Below are 26351 nucleotides of genomic sequence, written 5' to 3' on the forward strand. Positions count from 1 at the left end.
GAAGAATCAGGGCCCATACCAGGTGCAGGGGCTCACCTGGGATGAGATTGAGAAGGAGATGGGAGAGGTTTTGGGAGACCCCAAGGGAAAGGAGTGTAGGAAAAAGGGAATGGTATTACAAGGTTTGTGTGCTGGGATGGCATACTGGGTAAAAAGGGAAGCTGATCTCCTCCAACACATTAAGGATTTGGAGGGGATTGTGGATCAGCAACGGATTTTAACAGAAAAATCTGTGTTAGCAGTAGAGGTAGCAGATTTGAAGGCACGGGCTGCTGCACGGACAGAGGAGTCTTGTGAGGCAATCCGGAGAGAGAGGGATGAACTGCTGGGGAGAGTAGGAGACTTAGAGGAGGAATTGTATCATTGTAAACATGGGGGCAATGGACTTAGGGACCCCAAACCATCCGCCCCACTAATGGAACTGAAGGAGACATCTCCACCACCCTACCCTGAAAAAACACTGTACCCACCACTGCCGTTGGATGTTGTAAGCCGGCGATCCACAGTTACAGCCCCTGCGAGAGAGGCTACCCGGGAGGAACTGCAGGAGGCAGGAATAGTGGCCCCAGTTGCGGGGTGGGGGGACCATGCCCCACAAGTAGTAGAACAGGCAGAAATCCGCCCCTTGTCCCTGAAGGACCGGGAGGCAGTACTGGGCCGCTTGGGAAAGGTACCCCGGAATGATTGGGATCAGTTTGTGCTCTGGCTAGTGGAGGTGGGCAGGGAGATGGAGGGTCTAACTCGTGAGGACCAGGTGATCTTATGGCGTAGTCTTTTGGGACGAGGTACCTTGGGAATCGATGTGGCAGGAGTGGCACACCCATTTCTAATCCCCGGACAGGTGGCAAAACACTTGTTTGGGGTGTACTCTCGTACTGCAGGGATGAATAAGATGAAGCGAATCCCTGGGGAAACAGGGCGGGATACACTTAATCGCATACAGGCCTGGGCACGGTGCTGGGTGGATCCCCTGGATGGTCCATGGGTGCTGCCACAGGCAGGGGCACCGGGACCTGGTGGGGGTATGGAGCAGGGTAGGGGTGTGGAATTGCTGGAGAAATGGTTGGAGCTGAGCAATCCGCAGTTCGTGGGGCATTTAAGGTTGCAGCACCCTGAACTTGCTCCCAATCAGCTACCCCAGTTTCTGGAACAGGCAGATGTGTGGAGGCAGATGCATCAGGGGGAAGAGCCAGTCCATGCTATTACTGCAGGGGATCAATACAAGGTGGAAAGGAGTGGGTCAGCCTGGAGAGGAGGAGGTAGAGGGAGAGTTCATGGCTTTGGGGGGCTAGTCAGGGACGAGCGGGCAGCTATAGAGCAACAGATCCAGAGACTGCAGGCTAAACTGACTACCCACAATCTTACCAGATCAGGGGGAAAGTGGTCCCGGAGGCCAAGGGACTGGGACTGCCTGAAATGCCAGACACACAATTTTGCATGGAGACAGGAATGCGTTCGGTGCCAGGACCCCCGGTCCCCTCATGAACCAGTGGGAGGGACAGAGGTGGGTGCTGCAACTTAGGGGTGCCCTGGGAGGTGTCCTGTCCATGTTCTCAATTTAGGACGGGATGCGTTTGGTCGCCCTACGCTCCAGGGGGCAATCGAAGGGAGTCCCATGAGGGATTTTTTGATAGACACTGGAGCAGCCATCAGTTTAACCACATGGCGGCAGGGGAGACCCTCAGAAGGCACAGTGACAATTGTAGGGGCAACGGGAGGGGAGACACAGTTAACCCTGAGGCGGGGACAAATCAAAGGAATCTGGGGGGAAGGGGAGATTATGTGGGGTTGTAATGATATGCTTAATCTGTTGGGGGCAGGAGATTTACACAAACTGGGACTCGTACTGGATTTAGCCAATTGGGTGTGTTTACTGGGGCAAATGCAGGACGGTCAGGGCTATACCATTCCCATGGGGATAGCCACTATGACCATTAAGGCGGCACATGCCCTCCCACCCCCCCCGGCTGGGTGGGAACACATCCCTGTGTGGGCGAAGGATAACCTGGATTGTGGTAGGGGCCGCATGGAGGTACTGATGGACGGAGGGGACCCTCCCCCACAGAAACAGTACCCTATTCCTCGGGAGGCATTGGCAGAGGTGGGGGCAACTACTGGGGAGTTGGAACAGAGGGGACTGATTCGGGCAGTTGCATCCCCTTGTAATGCTGCTGTGTGGCCCGTGAAGAAGCCAAACGGTACCTGGCGTCTTACTGTGGATTACAGGGCACTAAATGCTCTGGCCAATTCACCAGCCTCAGTGGTGGCAGCATACCCTGAAATGTTGGCCCGTATTGGACCCCAATTCCGAATTTTCACTGTTTTGGACATAGCTAATGGGTTTTAGTCTCTGCCACTAGCTACCTCATGTCAGTATAAAACTGCTTTCACATGGGAGGGCAGACAGTTCTGCTGGACAGTCCTACCCCAGGGATATAGGGACTCCCCTGCAATTTTTCACAGATACATGAGACAGGCTCTGGAGGGGGTGGATTCAGCAAGGTGCATACAATATGTAGACGACCTGTTGCTAATGTCAGGGACAGAGGAAGAAGACAGGGAACTAACCGAGCAGGTCCTGCAAGCTTTGGCAAGAGCAGGATTGAAGGTCAATGGGAAAAAGGCTCAGATGGGACAGACAAGAGTGACCTACTTAGGAGTGGAAGTGTCTCAGATGGGAAGGGAAATCGATAAGGGACGGGTGCAACTGATCCAGTCCCTGCCACTGCCTACGGATGTTAAAAGCTTGCAAAGTTTTCTGGGTCTAACTGGATTTTGCAGGGATTTTGTGGCCAATTATGCAGAAATAGCCTAGCCTCTATTTGACCTAACCCGAGCCTCAACTTGGGAGTGGTCAGAAGAGTGTACTGAGGCAGTGAGAGTGCTAAAGGAAAACCTGGCCAGTGCTGGCCTCCCCAGATGGGGAGAAATTCTTTTATCTGTATCCTTTGGTATCAGACACTACCATTGGTTGTGCATTAACACAGGAGTATGGAGCAAAGGACCGACCTGTGGCCTTTGCCTCTCGACTTTTGAGTGCTGTGGAATTGAAGTATGGGTGGTGTGAAAAGGTGCTGTTGTGCTCCTACTGGGGGGTAGGGAAATTTAAATACCTTATGGGAATGCAGAAAGTCATAGTCCGATCTCATCATGACCCCCTGTGGCTGTTAAACATGCACACTATCTTACAGGGACAAGTGAGTGGGCAGCGTATTGCTAAATGGTTGCTGGCTCTACAGGCAGAAAACATTAAAGCAGAGGTGTTAAAGGAACCCATAGTCTGGGTAGCTGGATTACATCTGGCTGGCACCCCACACCAATGTGAAGCCAGCCCAGGTAAAACCCAACATCAGGTGTTTCGGGTGGCTAACCCCAATCAGGTAAAGGAGGGGACACTGGTATGGTTTTTGGATGGAAGTTGTATGTATCAAGGGGGACGGAAAACTGCAGGCTTAGCTGTTGTGGGAATCAGAGGCAATGAGTCAGTCAGCACCATTGGTTTCTCACTAGAAGCGAAGTCAGCTCAGGAGGCAGAACTGGCAGCCTTGCTAACAGCTTTAAATGAAGTGGATCCCAAATTTGAGGCAGAATGTTGGGTGGTGGTAGATTCAGATTATGTATTTCGTGGTGCCACATTAATGCTGAGATGGTGGGCAGATAATCATTTCAGGGCAACAGATGGCTCCACAATCAAGCATGCTACCTGGTGGAAGCGAGTGGAGGAGCTGAGTCACTGTTTTACACGGATCAATGTGGTAAAGGTAAAGGCACACAAGAAAACAGGACCCCTAAGCAAAGGGAATAATCTGGCCGATGTAGAGGCCAAGCGGGCTGCAACAGAGGCACCCCCATGGCCCTGGGAGCCAGAAGAGAGAGTGCCTGTCACAGTGTTAACAAGAAGCGGGGTGGATACAGATTGGGGAGGCGAATTCGAGAGTTACAGGAATCTGACCCAGGACTGGAAGGCATCATGAAACTTGGGGACAGGCATGTGCCAAAGGTGGAACTAATGGAAGGGATTTGGTGTGTCTTAACAACTGAGGGACCGGTAATGTTGTGCCCTCAGGGAAGTCAGACGGCTTTCTTAAGCTGGGTGCATGGGAGCTTGGCAGGGGGACACCCCGGGTTTGAGGAGGCACTGGGAACTTTAAAAAGGTTGTGCTGGTGGCCAGGAATGGCAGCTGATTTAAAATCACATCTGGAACGTTGTTTGGACTGTGCCAGGCACAGCCCACCTCACAAGGTGCTAAGGGGAGAATTAATGAGACAAGCCCCAAGGGGACCATGGGAAAGAATACAAATTGATTACACAGGACCCCTACCACCAGATCACAGGAAAAACCGATTCATGTTGGTGGTAGTGGATGCTTTCAGCCGGTGGGTGGAAGCTTTCCCCACAAAGTATCAAACTGCCCGGGTAACTGCTGCAATACTGGTAAATGAGGTATTCACTCGCTGGGGGGTTCCAAAGGTGATTGACTCAGACCAAGGAGCTGCTTTTCAGTCAGATCTGTTAGGGGAGCTATCAGCCCTCACTGGAATCACACAGTTGTTCCATATTGCTGACCACCCCCAGGCTGCGGGGCAGGGGGAACGCATGAACCGCACCGTTAAAAGTGAGCTAAGAAAGGGAGTGGAAGTCGGAGGAAAAAACTGGTCACAGTTACTGCCCTTTGTCTTAATGAGAATAAGGGCCCGAGACTCAAAGGGCACAGGATTTTCTCCATATGAAGCTCTCATGGGAAGGCCTATGGAACGGTGGGAAAATCTACTTACCGCAGTACCTGGGGAAGTCACTACACATGGCTTAACACAAGAATGGATTTTAACTTTAATTGACCATGTAAAACAAGTACAGCAGGCGGTGGCCTGGCGAGACGAGCAAGGAGCAGCAAGAGTTAAAGCATGGTATGACCTGCCTGGGGAGCGTAATCTACCCATGGTGGGAGATCTAGTGATGTACAAGATTCCAGGTCAACACCATCCATTCCCAGCTCCTAAATGGAAGGGCCCCTATCTTGTCCTTGACCAATTAGGGCCCAGTCTGCTATTACTGGGTACAGAGAATGGAGGACGGGAGTGGGTCCACTGCACGCAAATAAAAAGGTACAAACGGGACTGGGAAAGGGGACGTGTAAATTTTGTTATGTGTGTATTACAGGTTAATTCAAAAAGGAGAAAAGGATGAAAATTCCCTGGCCCTGGATGGAACAATTACTAGTGCTAATCACAATTGTCACATTTACAAATTCTATTCAGATCCCACTATGTGAAGTGTCAAAAGGAGGAAACACATGGACGGCTACACATGCAACCTGTGGTAATAAAGCTAATGAAGACTATGAGAATCTCCCCCTAGAAAGATGTACCACTAATACTCCAACAGGAATTTGGCAGTGTTGGTTTATGGATTAGATGGGGGAATCCCAACCATGTGGAGAATATCAAATTTATCAGGAAATATCGCATGGTAATCCCTGGGTGCTGCCATGATTAACGATAGTGGAAAACACAGTTACCCAGCTATGTGGTTTGTTACAGAGGGTCCAAAGAATATAACCCTCTGGTCTCCTGGAGCAAATGAACCCTCTTGGGAAAATAGGGCCCCACATTTAGGGTGTGATGTTACCATATGTAACCACAATGGTACTTCCATGGAAGATAATCCCCGAAGGTGTGATTGTTATGTACATATTACATTAGGCGTAAAATCCCCTTTGGGACCCTAGGTGTATGATGAGTTAACCATTTTACAGAATGTAACCCTACAGGTGATATGGATGCCAAGTTGGAAGAATCCAAATTTAAAGTGGCCACAGCCTGGAGCCAAGAATATTCCCCGACGAGCAAATGTATGGGAGCCATTGTGGGAGCAGGTGCAGCCAGCACTTTTTAACGTGTCCTTTCACTCTATTCCAGGGGTGGGACGCCCCAAGGAATGGTGGGTGGACCAAATCCATCCTAATTGTAGTATGTACATAAAAGGATTGAAACAACAATTCAATGCATGGGTGAGGGGACACACCTGGAATTGTCGTCGGAAAAGGGGACTGTGGGCAGCGGGGAACACTATGCTGGGTACATGGAATCTGGGGGACGAGTGGGTAACCAAACAATTAGTAAGCCAAAATGTGAAATTTCAACAACAAATTAATGAATTAATGGCACAGCAACTATCAGCAGTTGCCACAGGGTGGAGGACAGTAGTAGAGGTAAACTTGCAGTTAACTCATTGGGCAGGGGACCTGTTGACATGGGTAGAGGATGGCTTCAGAAGACTAACATGGGGAGAAGTGTGCGTAGGTATTCAAAATGCTCAGTTAATAATGTTAATGGATATTATGAGAGATGCTTGGTCAGAACAATGGCCTTCAGTATTAAATCAGGAGGCTAGCCCATATCTATCCACAATTGCAAAAACATACTCATCTACCTGGAAAATAACATCCCCGACCTGTGGGGACAGTTCTTGTGTAATTGTTACTATGATACCATGGGAAGGAAATGCAAATAAGGTGGTTCCCTTGAACCCTATGGGAGTTAGTAGGGAAGGGGGAGCACGTTGGGAGCCACTAGGGAATAGGTGGGGGGGCTGGAATGGTGTAAATTGGACTGTCATCACATTAAGCAGTTGTATATCCAGAGGAGGAATATGGATGTGCCCCTCTCCTATGACTATGGAGGAGCAGGATCAATGGCCTATTGCAAAGGGGGGGCATTTAGGGGTAATGTATATGGGGTACGGTGTATTCTGTTGGGAATGTATGCAATCCTGCAACATAACACTAGGAGGCAAAATCCTTCCAGTATATGACCAAAATTATAAACTTCTATACACTGCCACCTGGACTATGGTGCACCAATGGATCAGTGGACTTCATCGTTGTAAACAATCAAAGCGGCACCTACTACCCCATGCCGTACCAAGTAGTTGAATTGGTTTGGACGATACCAAATTTCACTGTGGATATTCAATAGACACACAATATGGACAAAAGTACACAAAGATTACAAGAGCAACTTGCTGCAAGCACCAACAGTTGGACACACTTACAATACATACTACAGGATGGCGCTGACAAAATTTTAACCTTATCAAAGGAGGAGAAGCAGTGTTTTTGGTGGTGGCCAGGATGTTGGACCATACTGCAGTGGTCAGGACGCTCGGTGTTGCTGTGGATTATCATAGCAGCTAGTGTATTGTTAACTATATGTGTGTTACATTGCATATGGAAACGATCAAGGGGGGCACAACCCCCTAGAGAACAGCCACTAATTATAACCTATAAGTAATGTAGTAAGCCCCCCCCCCCCCCACCTATGTGTACTAGACAACCCGGACCCAACCTTCTCGGGCCCACTATACTGGGAAGTCTGGAACACTAATTGGAATAGGTGTAGTATGCCCGTACAAGAGAAGGTGCAGGGCATGGTACTACACAAGGGGCAGTGGGACAGATGGAGCAGACACCTTCCACCTTGATGCCTGGCCCTATCAGGAAATGTGTCACCATATGTCCTATGCTTTTCCAGGGATACCTGGGCAGGAGGATCCCAAAAGAAAAAGAAAAAAAGGGGTGGAGTGTTAGGATATAGATATTCAGGCCTGTCTGTAAAGGCCTGTACTTTAAGAATTTAGGCGTATTTTTATCACTTGGCTAGTTAGAGGTATAAAAGAAAGAATCAAAATCACTGTCTGCCAGTGTAAGGTCCTTCTCTTACTGTGACAGTCTGGGGCCCTGTTCTTAGGCTAAGGCCTTTGGCTAAGCGACAGAGGCAGCCATAAGCTGGGAAGCGACCGGTCACATCCTCACATTCCAAAGTAGTCACATGGAAAGAAGGTGCTATTGGGCTGTTAGGAATACAATCCTGTCCTGATAGTGCCTATCAGCACCAGAGAAAGGGAAGTGACTAGAAAATGTAAAAGAAAACTTAGTTTGATAGCATCCTGTCTGGCAAGAACTCACTTATCAATACTGACAGGTTTCAGAGTAACAGCCGTGTTAGTCTGTATTGTCTTGCCATTATAGTTCCCACTTTGCTATTGTTTGTCTGTATAATCACTGTCTGATTCTGTGATTGTTCCTGTCTGCTGTATAATTAATTTTGCTGGGTGTAAACTAATTAAGGTGGTGGGATATAATTGGTTACATAATCATGTTACAATGTTAGGATTGGTTAGTTAAATTTTAGTTGAATGATTGGTTAAGGTATAGCTAAGAATATTACTGTATAAATTAGGGGCAAACAGGAAGTAAGTTGGGATTCAGAAATAAGGAAAAGGAACTTGTATTTAAGCTTGCTGGAAGTTCACCCCAATAAACATCGAATTGTTTGCACCTTCGGACTTCGGGTATTGTTGCTCTCTGTTCATGTGAGAAGGACCAGGGAAGTGGGAGAGTGAAGGAATAAGCTCTCTAACAGGGTTCAACTCCCAGTTCTGCCACAGACTTCCTGTGTGACCATGGGCAAGTCATTAGGCTTTCTGTGCCTCAATCCCCATCTGTAAAACAGGGTTAATAGCACTCACCTATTTCATAAAGGTGTTGCGAGGAGAAATATATCACAGACTGAGGTGCTCAGATAGTGCATGAATGGGGGCCATATACGTAGCTGAACACATGAATAAATAGTAGCACCTGATTCACCTTCTTTATACCACATTTACTGTTTGTTATTATATACCTCTAACAACAGCCTCTTTATCTGCCTTCTCTAAAGGAAATCATCTCAATCTACATACTTCCCTCCCCTTTATGGGGAGAAAAGTAATTATTTATATGGCCTTTCGCTGGACCTTCCTTTTTCTGCTGCGTTCTTTTTGAGATAGGGTGATACTGTATTAAAGATATGCCTGTGTCACCATTAAACTAGTGACAAGAGGCAAGAGAAGCAGGTGTCTGGATGCTTAGCAGTTATATGGTAGGATAGTGGCTATCCATATTGGATAAGGGGCAAAGGTTCAACTGCAGTGCCCCAATATGAGAAATCCTACACCATATTAATCATGGTCTGCATTTCAGCCCACTCTGCCACAGAGGCACCAAGAATGGAACTAATGGACACTGAAGTTAGCAAACTGAAATGCATGCACCAGACCTGACTGCACTGAGCAGAGTCTCCATCACTCTGCCGACCTTTGTTCCTGTTTCATCACAACCAGCATGAGGGAGGGGGTTAGTGTGTCCATAAATGACAGATCTGCAGTTTCCGTACCATTCACTGGATTGGCCCCTGGGTTTCCAGAACTGTTCTGCTTGGAATTCTCATGTAGGAGCTGGAACCAGTCCCGCAGACGGTCCCCCAGGTCTGCTAAGTCCTGCCCGGTACAAGTCTCTGGAAATTAAATGGCAAACTATTAAACAAGCATCCCAACCGCCAGCAAGGGCTGGGAGGATGGAAATGGATGCCATTACTGGATAGCTAGGGTAGTTACCTAGCATGGGGCCCAAACATGGCTTTGGGAGCATGGAAACAGAGGTACCCACCATTTCTGGGGATGGTGATAAAGGAGGCCTGTTGTCATAGTCTCTAGGGTGAAGAGAAGTAAAAGGAGAAAGATGGGTAGGCAGTCCCAAAAGGTCTCCCCTAACGAATGCACTCCTCCAGCTAGTGACCCCCACAACAACCAACACTCTCCCAATCTTCGCTGGCTCCACCACCCTCACACCTTCCCCAGGTTTCTGGGCTGGGCACTTAGCCTGTCCTTGGATGACTTCTCTCTCTCTCTCGGCTCCTTTTCTCCACAGCTGTTCTATGCTTAGTTGCGCCTAGATCTTCTGTCATATAAGAGATCACTCTGACGCAGGGTTAATGAACAAACTCTAGCTCTACTGGAGCTGCTTACAACTTGGCTTCTTCGACCTCCTGGCTTCTCAGACAGATCCCCAGGAGGTATCTCTTCCCAACAGTTCGCTCCAGGAAACAGTATGCTGCCTGAATGTGTCTGCTGGCACTTCCATATTGTTACAACATCGTCCATCTCACTGGACTCCTGTCCGTACTGTCCCTCATGCACTCATCTTTTCTCCTCTCTCATTCTCTCTTGTAACTCCTTTGATTTCTATTCTTTTCTCCTTCTTCCTGCTTTGTGCCTTCACCTCTTGCTCTCCCTTCTGTGTCTGTTAGACTCCCTCTCACTACTACAGGCTCTGCCTTTAGAGCCAAGACAGCTCCCACTGTAGTCAAAGGAAGTTTTGCCATTCATTGGAGCTGACCCTCCATTTGCCTTCTCCTCTCTTATCACTATTGATTATTTATTTAGCGTCCAAGGTACTGACGTGCAGAAGTAATATGGTACACAAAGCCCAATGGCTGAGGAGTCTTAGTGGCTACTGAACTGCCTTCTGCTTTACAGAATTGTCCCTGGAAAACATTTCAAATTATGCACACTGACTCTAGCAGAAGCAGCTAGGCTCCACTTCTCCCGCAGCAGGAGATGGGCTCTCTCACGTATTTTGTTTGGGAGATGGAGGGTAAGGAACTATCTCACTGACCTAGTCCACGAGCCCAAGACCAGCTCTGCTGGCACACTATGTTTTGTGTCCTGTCCTCCCCATCACAGGACACGCACTTTGCTTATTTATTTTATGTCCATGGGGAATAAAACAAACTAGATAGCAGCCTCTCTCTTACCTTGTTTGACATCTGTGGTTGAGGTGGGGCCATGCTCGGTCGGGCAGGGGCACTGGCCCTCACACTTCACTGCCAGCTGCTTGCTGGTCAGGCAGGCTTGCTGCTCCAGTTTACACTGAGAGAAGGAGCAGGAAGAGTCAGTGTAATACGCATGATCCCGTTCTGAGTACTCTGCAGCTCACACCACCCAAACCATGTTTGATTCTTGGATGACAAAGGAAACGCCAATCAATCCCCTGGGTAACAAGCATGATCCCACCTGAGTGCAAAGCCCCACCAGGTTACAGGTGTGAGAGCAGGGAGCCGACCCACCACCTCCAGAATATGCATAACTAAGCAGGGGCCCTATAGAAATGTGGTCTTCTGAGTTTTATGTTTCCACACTCCCCAGGGCTTGTTCCAAAAAGCAAGGCTCCATTAATAGAGTCAGTCCATTCCACTAATCTTGCGTTGACTTTTGTGTAACCTTTTCAAGCAAGCCCAAGTCCAGGAGCAGAAGAGGTCTCTGCAGGGACCACCTTCTACCCAATCAGCAATATTGTCTATGCAGAACCATACAGGCCAGAGCATTCCAATCAACCTTGCTTTCTGTTATTTCATCCCCACTCTAACTAGCAGGCTCTTGGTACTGAGCTCCCTGAGTAAGGTGGGTTTCTTGCAGCCCTGCTAAATCAGGGTGTAGGCTATACCCACTTAGAAATCTGTGAGGAAGTGCATGCACTTTTCTGGCAGCTCTGAAAGCGGAGGATAAAGGCTTAACTGATAGAGACTCCCATCTCCTAGTTACCAGATCTACAGGCAACAAAATGAGGTCAGCACAGCTTTCCCAAACGAGCTGTGATTCACTACTGGGCCATGCTGCCCTGTAAAGCTTTGATGTACTGTACACAATGCACAGTATACCCACTGCTAATGTTACCACCACACCACCATGCAGAATCCAGCACTGAGTGATACCACGTCCCCAGCATGAGCTCACATCACCCCGCCTGGTACTCCCCTCATGGACAACTGAGCCAAACTCCTCAGTCGTTCCTGTGCCTCCGTACCAAAGCCAGGGAGTGTGGCTAGGGAACTGTCGCAGATATAGCTGTGAACACCAATGCAGACCTGAGCCGCACTACTATAGCTGGCTCTTCACTGGAAGCCATGAAGCACAGCCGCTCCCCACAGCCAACCCTTTGACACCCACGCTCCTTATCCGTATATGAGCCTTTTCCACCCCACTCACCACAGAGCTGTAAGTGTGTCCATCAGTGCCGCAGACAGATGCGAGCTGGGTCATGTAACATGGTTTGCAAAAGCTTTCTTTGTTTCCATGGTGTTTCAGGGCAGGCTGCTTGATTCTATCCAAAGGGGGGCAGGGAGAGAGAGAGACACACACAGAGAGATGGATAGGTGCTAGGTAGGTTCTCCCACACCTCCTCGCTTCCCAACAGAACTTGCTCAAGGCTTCTGCTCTTTGGTTCCCCAAAGAAATCCGTTATTCTTATTATTCTGTGGTCAATTGTTCTCACTTTGCAGGCCTGCAGGCAGCTGTTCACCCACCTGTCAAACTGGGGAGAGAGAGGGGAGGAAGCGTGGGGGAGAAGTGATCTTTGAAGCAACAGATTTAGAACCGAAGCCCAAGTGATACTGGAATTGATTGTCTTACCTGGGTCTCAAGACTGCTAGGGAAGGCAGGTGGTACAAGAGCAGAGAGAACAAGGCGATTCTTAAAGGCCACAGAAAAACAAATGGGGGAGACACCAACATTGTAGGGTGCAATGGCAATGGGCTCAGGCAGGGCCAGTCTGCCTGAGGGGCCTGGTGGTAATCAGTGTCCCGTTAATGTAGTTCTGACTGCTGGAACTGGAACAAACCACCACCCCAAAGTACATGTGAGGCAGGGCTTTCTCCATTGAGGGCCACTGAGATAACTAGGCCTACAACTTTACCTAATTGGAAGCTCAACTGTAAAAAGTGAGTGCAAGTTCATAAATTGTCACAGTGACCAGTTATATAAAATGTTTAAGAAAAGATGTAAGAAGGAGCTGGAAAGACTTCATTAATTTAAACAGGAAAGGATTTACTGATACCACTTAAGGGCTGTGTTAAGATTATCACTGGTAAATAAGGAGAAGACGACCAGAAATCAGTGAACTAAAATTGGTGTAAGAAATTAGGCCTATTGGTGGACAAAATAATGAGGATGGACTATCCTACCTACTACTCCCCGTTTGGGGTCCTCAGAGAGAGACATTGGGGGGGGAAGGCGGGGTGTCAAACTGGCTACCGTAATGCTGGATGGCTGAAAGAAGAGATGGGGAAGGAATGAGTTTCACCATCATGTCTGCCAGCCTAACTGTCTCCTGGGACCCCAGACCTTCATCCTAATCCTGAAAACTGTCCTGACCAGAGGAACCCAGATGACATCGCCACTTCCACTGGCTTCAGCTAAACTCCAACCACCACCTGGGATGTGAGACTTTGTCACTCTCTACCCATGTGTGTTCTTTTCCTTCCCCACCATATTTCTTGTCTTCCCTATTTCTCTCCTTTATTCTTCTGTCTATAAGAGTCTGACTTAGATGGCCAAGGGGGAACATGTTGCAACACTGCTGTCAGTCTGTGACCAGAAACAGGCAGCTAAATGTAATGCCCTGAACAGCCAGATGCTGGTACAAATTTGCTAAGTCTCAGACTGGCTGATAAGACCATGTACTGGGCCTGTGTTTCTGCAGCAGAGACGTTGCAAGCAAGAGTCAACACCAGTGACAGAAACTGCATTTTCTATCCTTACTATTCTTTCTCTCCCTTTTTGTGTGCGTTTGGTTTGGTTTGTCTTGTAGGAAACGGGATCAGACTGTAACAATAACAAACAACAGCTCCAGACCATCTTAACTAACTTCTCTTTTCCCCAAAAAGGACAGTTATTACCATCTTTCATACTATCTCAAAGACTGTCAAACAAGGTTTTTCCTTCTAAAAATCTCTTCAGCTACAGAGAAAGGGAACAAGGAAAGTTGTTAAAATGAAAGCCTTAATGTCTACATTCCAAAGGTTTTAACTGTTTCTCCTTTTTTGTGTTTTTAATAAAGGGCTAACAGAATTTTTAATGGTTTGTTTGCCATGGAACCAATCAGGCTGAGGTCTTTGTGTACCAACCCCCGAACCTTGTTTAAAACTGTTTAATGTTGGGCAGTGACTGGTTTATGTTAACACCTTTGGGCCATATATTCCAATTCAATTGATACAATAGGGCATGCGACTCTGGGAACTCTCTTGGACCCTGCTTGCCAGCCTATGCCTGAAGTGTTATTCCAGGCAAGGCCCAACAACTTTTCGTTTCCTCTTTAGTTTGGAGGAGTAGGTTTCTATTCCACTTCATTTGCTTTGCTGGCTATGGGGATCTTCCAGACATAGCACAAACATGCCAGGCTATGTCTACACTTACTGCAGAGTGCAGACGCTGCTTACCCCCTAGCACAGACATAGACAGCAGTGTAAACGGTAAGGCCCTGCTTAGTGAGTAAAAACACACAAAAACCATAAGGTATATATCCTACATGGCTCACAACACGCACAAGCGGTGCTCCCCTGTCTACACTGCTATGTTTAACAGCATAGTGTCTCAATGACAGAGCCTTTCCCCACCACCGTGAAAAGCTCCAGCCGTGGGGAAAGGCTCTGGTGGGGGGAGGCATCAGGGAAAGATTCCGGCAGATCCCTCCTGCCAGAGCCTTTCTCCTCTGCCTCCCTCCTGCCAGAGCCTTTCACTGAGGCATGTAGCTACATATCACAGTGCGATCACAGCCTGCTTTTCGCTGTGGCATGTAGCCCTACATCAGGGGTCTCAAACTCAATTTACCTTAGGGCCAGTGCCAGTCCACAAGTCCTCCCAGCGGGCCAATAATGTCACTGAAGATGGTGTTCAGAAAAGAAAACATTTATATTGTATTTTTTATTTCAAATTTCTTAGAAATAATAAAACGGTCATACAACTTTATACAATTCTTCGCCTGCCAGAGAGTTTTTAGTGTTGGCCAGCCACCTGGCAACGCTTCAGTTCTGTCAGTTTGTTGCTGTTTGGCCTCAGTGACTGAGCAGTTGAAACCTTCAGGACAGCAGCAAGGCGTGCCTCAGATGGCTGTGTTCGCTATTTTGACTCATTTATATTCATTGTGGAAAAAAGTGATGCTGCCTCCATGGCTGACTCTGCCCGGCGACTAATGATGCTGCCTCCATGACTGACTCTGCCCGGCGACTAGTGATGGTATCTCTGTCCCTCTCCCCCCCAGCCAATGGGAGCTGTGGGGAGCAGTGCCTGAAGCAGACATTGCCAGCAGCGTGTCTGCACGCGTCTCTCCTCCTCCAGCCGCAGCAGGGAGGTTCTCGAACCGCAGATGGCCCATGGGCCGGGACTTTGAGACCCCTGCCCTACATGCTGCTGCCAGCGTAGACAAGGCTTTTGAGTCCTGTTGGTAACTATTTCCGTTATGGCGCTCAGGGCCCTTCAGGCATGCATTCATTGTTCTTAAGATCAAATCCTGGGGGAAGGGGAGATCACCTCTGAAGACACTAAGCGCCAAGATCACCTTTAATTATAACCTCCAGTCTGTGGAGCTGCCCCAAGCCCATCCATGGCATTGAAGAAAACAAGAGGGGTTCAGAGCAAATTACCTCCAAGTTCCATCCTCCTAGAAAGGGGGAGGGCTGGTTCACCTATGTTCCCACACCCTAATAGCCTGCCTAGGTCCCTCCAACTGGCATTGTTGTTTTGTCCCTTCTACTCATGATCATAGAATATCAGGGTTGGAAGGGACCTCAGGAGGTCATCTAGTCCAACCCCCTGCTCAAAGCAGGACCAATCCCCAATTTTTGCTCCAGATCCCTAAATGGCCCCCCATGGTCACATCCCTAGAGAGGTTTCTGTCTTTACCACTCAGAGCCCAAACCTGCAACAAGAACAGCCATACCCAGCATACACTGCCAGTTGTAAAAGACTCAGCCAGGAACTTTACAGTATGGGATACAGGAAGGTTCAGAAAAAAAATGATCCTCAGTCTTTGCTGTCCAATAAAGCCCAGTGCTCTTTGAGCATTCCTGCTCTGTCCCTGGTACTGCTGCTTGAGGTAAGAATCTACCTGGCCACAAGTGGATAGAAAAATCCACGCCAAGTTTCACCTCTGTTGATTAAGAAAGTCTTTGCTCATGCCAGATTGTGCGGGCTCCCCGGGTCTGCCTGTCATACAGGAATAAAGATGAGAATGTGACGTGGATTTCTGTGTCCACTAGGAGCTGACCATGTGGATTACAACAGCATCCAACCACCTGTCCATCACTCCCATTTAAGGCCTGGCTTAGCAATAATGTGGCCTATTGGTGTTTAGCACTGTTAAAAACATTGTCGTGGTCAAGTGGGCCAAACCACTTTCTCTTTCCCTCTCAGTCAGTTTGCAAAATATCTCTGTTATAGAGTTAGGGTTATTTGTTTTTTTAAAAGCTTTGATCCTGTTTTCTTATAAAACAAAGAAAACAGATCAAAAAACATTCCCAGCCACTCTGCATTTACAGTCAACCCCAGAATAATAAAACAGTGTGCGTTGGTGCAGCAGAGTAAAAAAAACACTGGTAAGAATTAGGAAACAAGAAAAAGTTCTCCCATAGGAGTCAAGAAGATTATTATAAAGAGCAGCGAATTCAAGAACTGATTTTAAATTAATGGATTAATACCATTTACAACATCTGTCCAAGTCTGATCCTGCCAAAAATGACCACTAGAGTACATCTCTCTGCATGACCTATTAACTATGACCTTACCCCTTTATAGCATTGTTTGCCAAGTGAGATTGTTCATGTCACTATTTTTCCGGACCATAGGAATTGGCACAATATGCAAGCATATCACTTGTCCTAATGGACATTTCTGGAATCAGTGTATTAAAAGGAGAGATGGTGGGGGAGGTGGGGAGGAGAATGCCTCTGTATTCTCCAGTGCAATAAATCGTAACAGAGACAATCCCATTTCAGAAATCTTGTACAGACCCAAGACTCTCTCTTACCTATGCTCTAACTTTTTGCGGCTAATACACATAGCCCTCTGGTAGCCCTGGGCAATGCAAACTTTGTGCCGGCTACACTTCACTTTCTGGCAGGGGTCCTTGGTTGTGTCCAAACCTGAAGACAGAAAAAGAAGGTGAATAGCTAGCATACCAAACAGCGCTTATCTCTCTTACCAGCTCCGCTACAGTTACTATCCGCCCTGAATGAGGCAGGAGAGTCTCAGTGATGACTGCCTCAACATAGGTCTTGTGTCTTAATATTCATTTTAGGAGGGCACACAACACAGGAGATGAACATCTGTAATAGTCAGTTTAAAGCTGGTACTTGTCATGGATTAGAATATGGACATTATATGTTGCTGACTATTGGCAGTGGGAAAGGACTAGAGTACAGTGAGAAACACCATGAACATTTCTCAAAAAGTTCAGCCATTTTTTTCCAATCAGAATTTGGACTTTTTCCACCAGCTCTATACCTGGTCAAAAAGCAGAATGAAATTTTTGCAAAATAATGTGTCCAGTTTTATGCACTGAAATTGCAATGAAACATTTTGTTGCAAAATCAAAATTTGTAAAATTTCAACCCGGTCTATACAGGATTTTGTGTTAAACAGATTCTATGGGGTTCTGTAAAAAGCCTGTTTCCCCAGAACACAGAATGTTCTAGAGCATAGGGTTGTCCCACATTCCTTTTTCAAAAGGGTAGCTCCTGCAAAACTGTATTATCTGACAACATGATGTTCTGCGGTTTAAGAAAAGTGTAGTCAAGTGGTTTGAGCATAGGACTGGGAGCCATGAACATCCAAGTTTCAAATCTAGCTCTACTGCAGACTCTCCAAATGATCCTTGTTAAGTCATTTCACATTTACTTTAGTGTCCTCCTTCAAATCCATCTTTAAAATTCTCCTTTGTTATGATGACAAAACCCTTGACAATAGTTAGACAGCTGTTCTCAGACCTCTGCCTATCATGCTGACCAATACTGTCTCATTGTTTTCTTGCATTCCCCCACCTGTCTGTGTCTCTGTATCCATCTGTTCTTTCTTGTCTTGTACTTGGATTGTAAATACTTTGTAGCAGGGACCTTCTTTTTGTTCTGTGTTTGTACAGTGCCTAGGGTGAGTTAACATTTAGAAGGTGCTAAGTATAACTAACAACATAGAGAGATAGTGTCAACAAAATGGCATGTATTTATTTGCTCACATTCTGAATTGTGAAAAATATCAGTTCACTGGGGTCCTATCTATAGGATAGCAAGAAGTCAGCTTGTCAAGAACAGATATTAATCACTGATGAGCTGCTTTATTGCTGGGGCAGCACTCAGAGGGATTCAGCTTGAGTCACTGCAGCCCCATACTCAGGCAGATTAAAGACCAGGAGCCCGACCTTTTCAAATCAGGACGTGATGGATAACACAATAAAAGCTAACTAAGCACAAAACTACAAATTCGTTAATGTCTGTTACAGACCAAATAAATCGAGTAGGGAACAGGATGACCAGCTCCTTATGCACCTAACTATAATGTGTAGGAAAAGGAGCTGCATGATTTCAACTGAGTGACATATGCTGGAGATCTCTTGTTGACAGTACCAAAACATCCTTGGTATTTTTCAATATTACAGATGACAATTTCCTAACTCAAAAAGTGTTGCATCCAACACAGCGAAATTCTATATTAGATCTCATCTTCACAGATAAAGAGGACCTGATCACAGAACTAAAATTAATGGTAGCTTAGATACAAGTGATCATGACTTGATCACATTTATAACGTACAAATAGAATAATGTCCAGACCAGAATTATATATACTTAGTGCTTTAAAGGGGCCAATCTTACAAAGCTGAAAATGATTATGCACCTAATCAGCCAGGGGAAAGAATTTAATCAGACAATGTGAATGATCATTGGGAATTGTTTAAGGATACTTTACTAGATGCCTAAAAATCCACTATCAAAGAAGAAGGCCATATTGGTTCAAAAACCAACTTGGTTTAGAGGGGAAGAGAAGGCAGACATAACAAATGGAAAAAAGAGGAATTTTGTAGCAATAAATATAAATCAAAAGCTAGGAGTTGTAGAACACTGATAAGGAAAGCAAAAGGACACAAAAAGAAATCTATGGCCAGCAGAGTTAAGGAGAATAAGGAGTTTATTTAAGCATACTAGGAACAAAAAAATGTTTAACAGTGGTCAGTTACTAGATGGAAATGGTAGAATTATCCATAATAATGCAGAAAAGGCAGAAGTGTTCAATAAATATTACTCTTCTGTATTTGGGAAAAAACAGATGACGCAGTCATATCAGATGATGATAACTCTCTTTCTATTCCACTAGCATCTTAGGAGAATGTTAAATAGCAGCTACTAAATTTAGACATTTTTAAATCCGCAGGTCCAGATAACTTGCATTCAAGAGTTTTAAAAGAGCTGGCTGAGGAGATCCCTGGATTATTAATGATGATTTTCAATAAGGTTTGTAACACTGGGGAATTCCAGAAGACTGGAAGAAAGCTAAAGGTGTGTCAATATTTTAAAAAGGGTAAATGGGATAACCTGGGTAATTATAGGCCTGTCAGTCTAACATCAATCCTGCGTAAGATAATGGAGTGGCTGATAGAGGACACAATTAGTAAAGAATTGAGGAAATGTAATATAATTAATGCCCTTAACCTGGGTGTATGGAAAACAGATCCTGTCAAACTAACTAGATATCTTTTTGATTAGATTACAAGTTTTGTTGATAAAGGTAATAGTTTTGATATAATATACTTGGACTTCTGTAAGGCATTTGACTTGATACTGCACAACATTTTGATTTTAGTTTTTTTAATCATATAAAATTAACACACATTAAATAGATTAAAAGCTGGCTAACTGATAGGTATTAAAATGTAACTGTAAACAGAGAATCATCATCAAGGGGGGTTGTTTTTAGTGCAGTCCTCCCCTGCCATCCCCACCCCCCACAAGGATCTGTTCTTAGACCTATGCTACTTTACATTTTTATCCATGACCTAGGACATAAAATCATCACTGATAGTTTGCAGATGACACAAAAATTGGGGGAGTGGTAAACAATGAAGAAGGTAGTTAACTGACAGAGCGATTGGAATTTCTTGATAAGCTGGGTGCAAATGATGTGTGTTTTAATACAGCTAAATGTAAATGTATATATCTAGGAAAAAAGAATGTAGGCCATACTTACAGGAGGGGGACTCTAACTTGGGAAGCAGTGACTCTTAAAAAGATCGGGGGTTGTAGTGGATAATCAGCTCAACATGAGCTCTCAGTGTGACCCTGTGACAAAAGGTACTAATGTGATCCTTGGATGCATAAACATCCAAACTGAGTAGGAGCAGAGAGGTTATTTTACCTCTGTATTTGGCACTCGTGCTAGCGCTGCTGGAATATTATATCTAGTTCTGGTGCCCGCAATCCCAGAAGGATGTTAATAAACTGGAGAGGGTTCAGAGAAGAGCCATGAGAATGATTAAAGAATTAGAACACATGTCTTACAGTGACAGACTCTAGGAGCTTTATTTATTTTAACAAAGAGAAGGGTAAGGGATGACTTGATGACAGTCTATAAGTACCTACATGGAGAACAAATATTTGATCATGGGCTCTTCAATCTAGCAGAGAAAGGTGTAACACAATCCAATGGCTGGAAGTTGAAGCTAGACAAATTCAAACTAGAAATAAGGTGTACATTTTTAACAGTGATGGTAATTAACCATTGGAACAATTTACCAAGGGTCATGGTGGATTCTCCATCACTGGCAATTTTTAAATCAACATTGTATGTTTTTCTAAAAGCTCTAGGAGTTCTTTTGGGGAAGTTCTGTGGCCTATACAGGAAGTACGACTAGAGGACCACAGCAGTGGCCTTGGAATTTATGCATCTATAAATGAGGTAGAACTAATTTCTGCCATGCTTCTGTCCCTCCAGTTTGAAAAACTGCACTTTGGGGGCCAATTCAAGCACTGCAAAGAAACAAACATAAGATTTTTTTAATGCGTCACATGCTGGGTCTCAGATGTTGTCCAATCCTCTGTGAACACAATCTCCCACTGCCTAGAACTTCCTCATGGACAGATGAACAGCTGCGGCAGGCAGCACTGGCTGCTAGCTAGAGTGCCTATCAAACTGCTTCTGACACCAGCAGATGCCTTGTATTTCACAGCCTTTCACAAGTGAGTGTAGATGGTGTTGCATAATAGCACACAGCAGACTAAGCCCTGGCTGAAGGGAAATCCAGCATTAGGCATAGCAATGGGGCAACAGCACACCTCCAGCAGGATGGGACAGTATCCTGAGCCAATGCAGGGATCATGCCCAAATGAGAACAACGTTCAGGTACCTGTTAGGAGTGCAGTAAAACTGTGCAGAGGGGTGGGGGACAGAAGGATCAACACTCAAAGAATATCATCATTTATTTAAAGGGAGGTGGATGCCTCATAGCAAATCCTGAAATACAACCTATTCTGATTCAGTTTAGCCTACTTGTCATATTTCTGGAGTGGGTTTCTTCATTCATTTGTATGATTAGTGCTAGCTTCATAAAGATAGGATCATTGCTTCTTCAAGTACATTCCCCCTGAACCTGAAACAAGAATCATCCAAGACTTCACAACCCTAGCCTGTTTCCAGAGCAATTCATTGTGGAGTCAAAATAAGGATCCTGACTTCCGCTGGAGAATCAGCAACAGGAGCAGATGAAAACAAAACAACAACGCCTAGCATTTATCTAGTGTCTTTACAAAAGTTGCCAAGGGGGATCATTTAACTCTACACTGAAGTATAGTAAACACAGGCTGGATTACAGCTGCTGCAGCATCCCTACCCAAACCTTCAGCATCTAAGTAAAGAATACTGTATCATGCTGAATCTGCAGGGAAAATGCAGGCGGAATTTACTCAAGCTAGAATTTAGCCACAACAGGAACTCTTACTAAAGTGGAATGAGATCTTTAATGACCACAGTGGTCAAGACCTCAGTTTAAATCTCATCCAACAGAGGGCACCTCCATTGTCCATTCACTGGCTGGTGGGGCTCAGAGGGAAGAGTGACACCCACTGAATCGGCAGCCCCACTTGCTGGGTTTCCTCGGGGGTACAAAGGTTCTGTTTCCACATAAGAATCAAGTAATTGGTGCAGAACACGTCTCAGAAAGAGCTTCAGTTCAGAGCCACAGGACTTCCTATTAGGACCTTTCCTGGAAAAGTCAGCAGCTCTTTAAAAAGTGAGCACAACCAAGAAATAAAGTTACCTTCATCAACTGGCTGATTATCTTCCCAGCTCTTGATATAGTCATCCTAGTGAAGGAAGAGAGAACAGCTTAGTCAACAGCACATGCCAAATATCAAAATCCAAATGCTCAGAATTACGAGCCTGATCAATGTTTAAGGTAACACTGGCCTGGGGATGTAACAATAATGCCTTCCTCACGGCTGGGACTCTAGCAGAGGGCTACACATGTGGTTACAAAGACATTGCAAAAATTCATATTGTGTTTGTTTATTCTTTGTGTTCTGCATTGCTGGTGATGGGAATTTGGTCCTCTTGGAAACAGTAAGGCCTAGTTCTCTCTCTCTCTCTCTCTCTCACACACACACACACAGCTCTGCTAACATTCCTGACCTCTATCACACAAAACCTTGTTTGCCTCACACACACAGAGCTCTGCAGATCCACCGCTCAACAGTGAGATTTTCATACATTCCAGTAACCAGCCTGCTCACACAACTGCGCAGATGGACAATGCAGAGGGATTGCAGGATGTGCATGCTTGTGCCCTCACACCAAAGTCCAGCTGCTAAATCTAATTCCAGGATTGTACTTGCCTTGGTCCTTGGTGTGTTCATTTAATGTCAAACCTCACAAATAGGAAAACTGAAGAACATAAATTCTTGCCTCATTGCAGAAAGGTGCAAATCTTGCTTCGGCACATGGGAGGCAGAAGCAGTCTGATGCCCTAACCTCAAACTGGGGTTAACGGTCTCTAAGGCACCTGTGAAGACCTACAGAGTATCTGTATTTTCCCAATTCACCTGGTGCATTTACACAAACATATTCAACAGGGGGAATCTACAGTTTAGAACGTCAGGGACTTACTGCCCTAACCTCCTTTGTGCAGGGACCTCCGTACACTCATAGTAGTACATTGCTTGCTGCCCCAGCATCATTGCACTGTAAGGGGCCATCAGGTCATGGCTTGTAAGTGGCAGGAAAAGTTATCTGCATCTCAGATGAAGCACAGCTGTTAGAGTGTCAGCATGCTGCTTGGCTAGATTCTATCCCGTTTCTTAAGGTGCTGAACGAGGTACAATTCTTGGGAAGAAAAAACACACATCCTTTGTCTCTGATTCCCTCATCCTGAAAAGTGATTGATCATTTGTGATGGCTCAGCACTGAGGTCCCTCACTGCTTCTCCACGCTCCCCAGCCCATCCATGACAGCAGCCTCTGTCCACACCAAGCAAAAGGGCAGTAGAATCTTTCCACAGATTTCCAGGGAAAAGCAACACTACTATTAAGGCAAGGAAATGGAGAATAAAGGATAAAAGTCAGATGTGCAATAAAAATAAGAAAATTAAAGGAATAATACCAGACCCAATAGGTCTAAAGTTCATGTTTTGTGGGGGGTGAAGCTGAGGTGCAGAGATTAAGCCACTTGCCTAGTGTCACACAGCAAGTCAGAAGATCTGGGAATAGAACCCAGGAGTCCTGACCAGGGGCACTACCTGGGTCTCAAGAGGGAGGGTGGGGATGGGCCTTACTGGATTTGATCCTGAGCCTCAAAGTTAAATTGCTGGGCAGGATGGATGTTTTTCTGTGCCAACCCCCTAATCAGCACCAGTGCCCTCTGGTGGCCTGATTTGGCCCTTCACTCTGGCCGGACACCTGTGACTGAGCCAGCCTGGCCCTGCCTTGCACTACCTCAGGCATTACTAGGAAGTTCCAGCAGAGTTCAGGCTTCTAGTGGGGCCTGAACAGTAAAAAAGGCCTGGCAGTGGCAACACTGTTGCCCAGGCCACCACCACCTCTCCCGGGACCAGCACCCCTTGAGCCAGCTCCTTGGTATCCCCCTCCCACACAGACAGTGTGTGGGGAGCCCTGGAGAGGCAGTGCCATTCCTGACTGCTGGCAGCGGTACCAGCCCAAGCTCCTGCGCCCTGCTGTTCTCTGTGGGCAGGGGGGCAAAGACCTGCTGGCTCAATACTGCGCTGCCTCTGAGGCCCCAGCAGTACTACCAGCGGGGGGACAACATTTTACCTCATGTGTCGGGCAAAGCCTTCCCAGTCCTCTCTCTATCCCCACCTTCTGGTGCCCCTCGTCCTGACTTGCAGTACCCTGCTCTAGCCACACTTCCTCCCCATGCTGTACAATGGTTAAATGTCAATCCTTCCCTTGTGTCTTGACAGTCTCCAGATTTGGAAAGTTACCAACAGTTAACAGCCCCATCACAATCACTGGAGCTGTTCTCCTTTAACAGGGGTAGTCAACAGGTGGACCGTGGGCCAAATCCAGACCCCCAGATGCTTTTGAACAGACTGCAAACATCTTTTTATTTATTTATTATCATTATTGTTATTATTTTCTCTGGAGTCTGGACCTTGGCTATACCTTGACCAAGAAATGTGGACCTTGACAAAAAATAATTGATTACCCCGGCCTTTAATATGTTATATACACAGAATCAAATGCAGAGAATACAAAAACATGAGGGAAGGGAGGGGTTTAATCTTTAAATGAATCCAGGCCCTGGAAGAGAGTACTGATGTGCATCTCATTTGTAATGTCAGCACTAGAATGGGTTTCTCCTTGCAGGTCTCTTACCTTTGCCATCCATGAACAAACATTCTTGAAAGACTCTCTGAAGTGCCCTGATGGCCTGTGTTAATTTACAGTAGATCATACACTCCACACCCTTTGAACAACTGTGTTGTTGACTGTCCCTTCCAGCAAGGAAATTCAGTCTCCGGTACTAGGAGTTCACTACCCTGTAGAATGCTCTTCTTTGAGAGGTCCGTCTTGAACTGTCTGGGCTTATTTAGATTATTAACTCTTTGAGGCAGGAACAGGGTCTTCCTAGACTTTTATACACTGCTGAGCATTGTCGATGCTTAATATGTAACAACAATCCTCTCTGATAGACGCTGTTTCAATTCCATCAGTAGTGCCCTCCATCTTGTGGTGATGATTACATATACAGTTTCTCAGGATGAAATTCACCCCTGCGCAGAGGGCCAGCAGCAGGCTTGTGCATCATTTCATTCCCACTTAAGTGGTCCTCTGCATGGGGGTCAATACAAATATGTGCATATGTATAGGCACACCCTCACATATACACCCACGCAACCACATACATAGAGCCCTGTGCAGATACAAAATTTGGATCCACATCCATCCATGATCCACAAAAATGGTCCACAGATATCCGCAGATTTGCAGGGCTCTACACAGACACACACTCAACCTGGCCATACTTTGTGCAACATGCAACTGTTCAAATCAACTCAAAATATTCTCCTGATATACTAAAACTAGAGGGAGGGAGCTGGGGTGGAGAACACAGGGAACATAACACAGATGCCCTGTAAAGATTAAATGAAACCAGATTCAAAAATCAATACTAACCTCCACTTCCTGAGAATTCAGCCCACAGCAGAAGAGGAGGTGAAAAAACAAAAGGAGAGAGAGAAGAGAACACACATGAAATATACTGACACTGCCAGAGCTCAAACTGCAAGAAAGGGCTGGGTTTATGATCACACAGACAGTATTTCTTTGTTTAAATTCCCTGAAAAGTCATAATTCATTTCCTCTAAGTGATGTGTTTTTATAAAGACTCCCCCAATGCATCTTTTCTTGCTTTCCTACTTTGCATTTATTAAATCGTACTTCTGTCACAATGGCAACAATGGAATTTGATTGCAAGGAACAAAAGTTAAGGCAAAGGCTGATAATTCAGGGCTTTGCGTAAGCTGCGGCACTGCTCCCAACACTTCATGGTTAGCCCTGGGACAGAAACAGTGATGTTTCAGCAGATGGATGTAATGTTTCACACAGCAGATTTCACAGTACTATAAGTACCTTTCTATTGTTCTGCAGTCTCTCTGAAATAAAATAACGTCAAACAAAAAAATTATGACGTATTTGCAGGCAATGAAATCCTGACTGCTCTCCTGTTATGCCAACTCCCTTCTCATACACCCAGGAAGGGACATTTTAGAATATAGGGGAGGGGGACGGTATCATTAGGAGGCTTGGCAGTGACCAATATTCTATTGCAAGAGACTTCTTTACTGATTTAAGCCAAATTACTGCTGTCACAGGATGTTACTTGGCTTCTAGTAAAATGGATGTCCCTGCCCCTTTGGTCACAGCTGTTCTCTTTAGCGCACCATCCACAGCTCCAGTGTTAATCTTCCATTCTGACATGTCCAAGAGCCCTGGGGGCTGATATCAGCCATACCACATGTCATATCAGCAGCTGCAGCTCAGCTCAGGAGAAGAGCTGGCTCCTATGTAGGCTTCACATTTATCCCAAATGGGAAGAAAGCCAAGAGAAATCCTATATTTCTACAAAATGGACTTGGGGGATGCCACCCTCTCGTAGAGCCTCTAAGCAAGGGGCTGATGCTAGAGAAGCTCTTGCTAGTGCAC

General features: G+C 45.9%; 1 protein-coding gene across 1 annotated transcript in view; it reads right to left on the reverse strand.

The window, feature by feature from the left end:
- SPOCK2 (SPARC (osteonectin), cwcv and kazal like domains proteoglycan 2) overlaps positions 1-26351 on the reverse strand; it is a 65151-nt gene that overhangs the window by 13656 nt on the left and 25144 nt on the right. The window contains exons 2-7 of the mRNA XM_073353609.2: positions 25323-25331; positions 21953-21998; positions 16680-16794; positions 11867-11981; positions 10636-10750; positions 9217-9336 (exon numbers count right to left, since the gene is read on the reverse strand). Of these exons, the coding sequence (XP_073209710.1) occupies positions 9217-9336; positions 10636-10750; positions 11867-11981; positions 16680-16794; positions 21953-21998; positions 25323-25331 (520 nt within the window). The remainder of the gene's footprint in view (positions 1-9216; positions 9337-10635; positions 10751-11866; positions 11982-16679; positions 16795-21952; positions 21999-25322; positions 25332-26351) is intronic.

This window comes from Lepidochelys kempii, chromosome 7, assembly GCF_965140285.1.
Source record: "Lepidochelys kempii isolate rLepKem1 chromosome 7, rLepKem1.hap1, whole genome shotgun sequence".
NCBI lineage: Eukaryota > Metazoa > Chordata > Testudines > Cheloniidae > Lepidochelys > Lepidochelys kempii.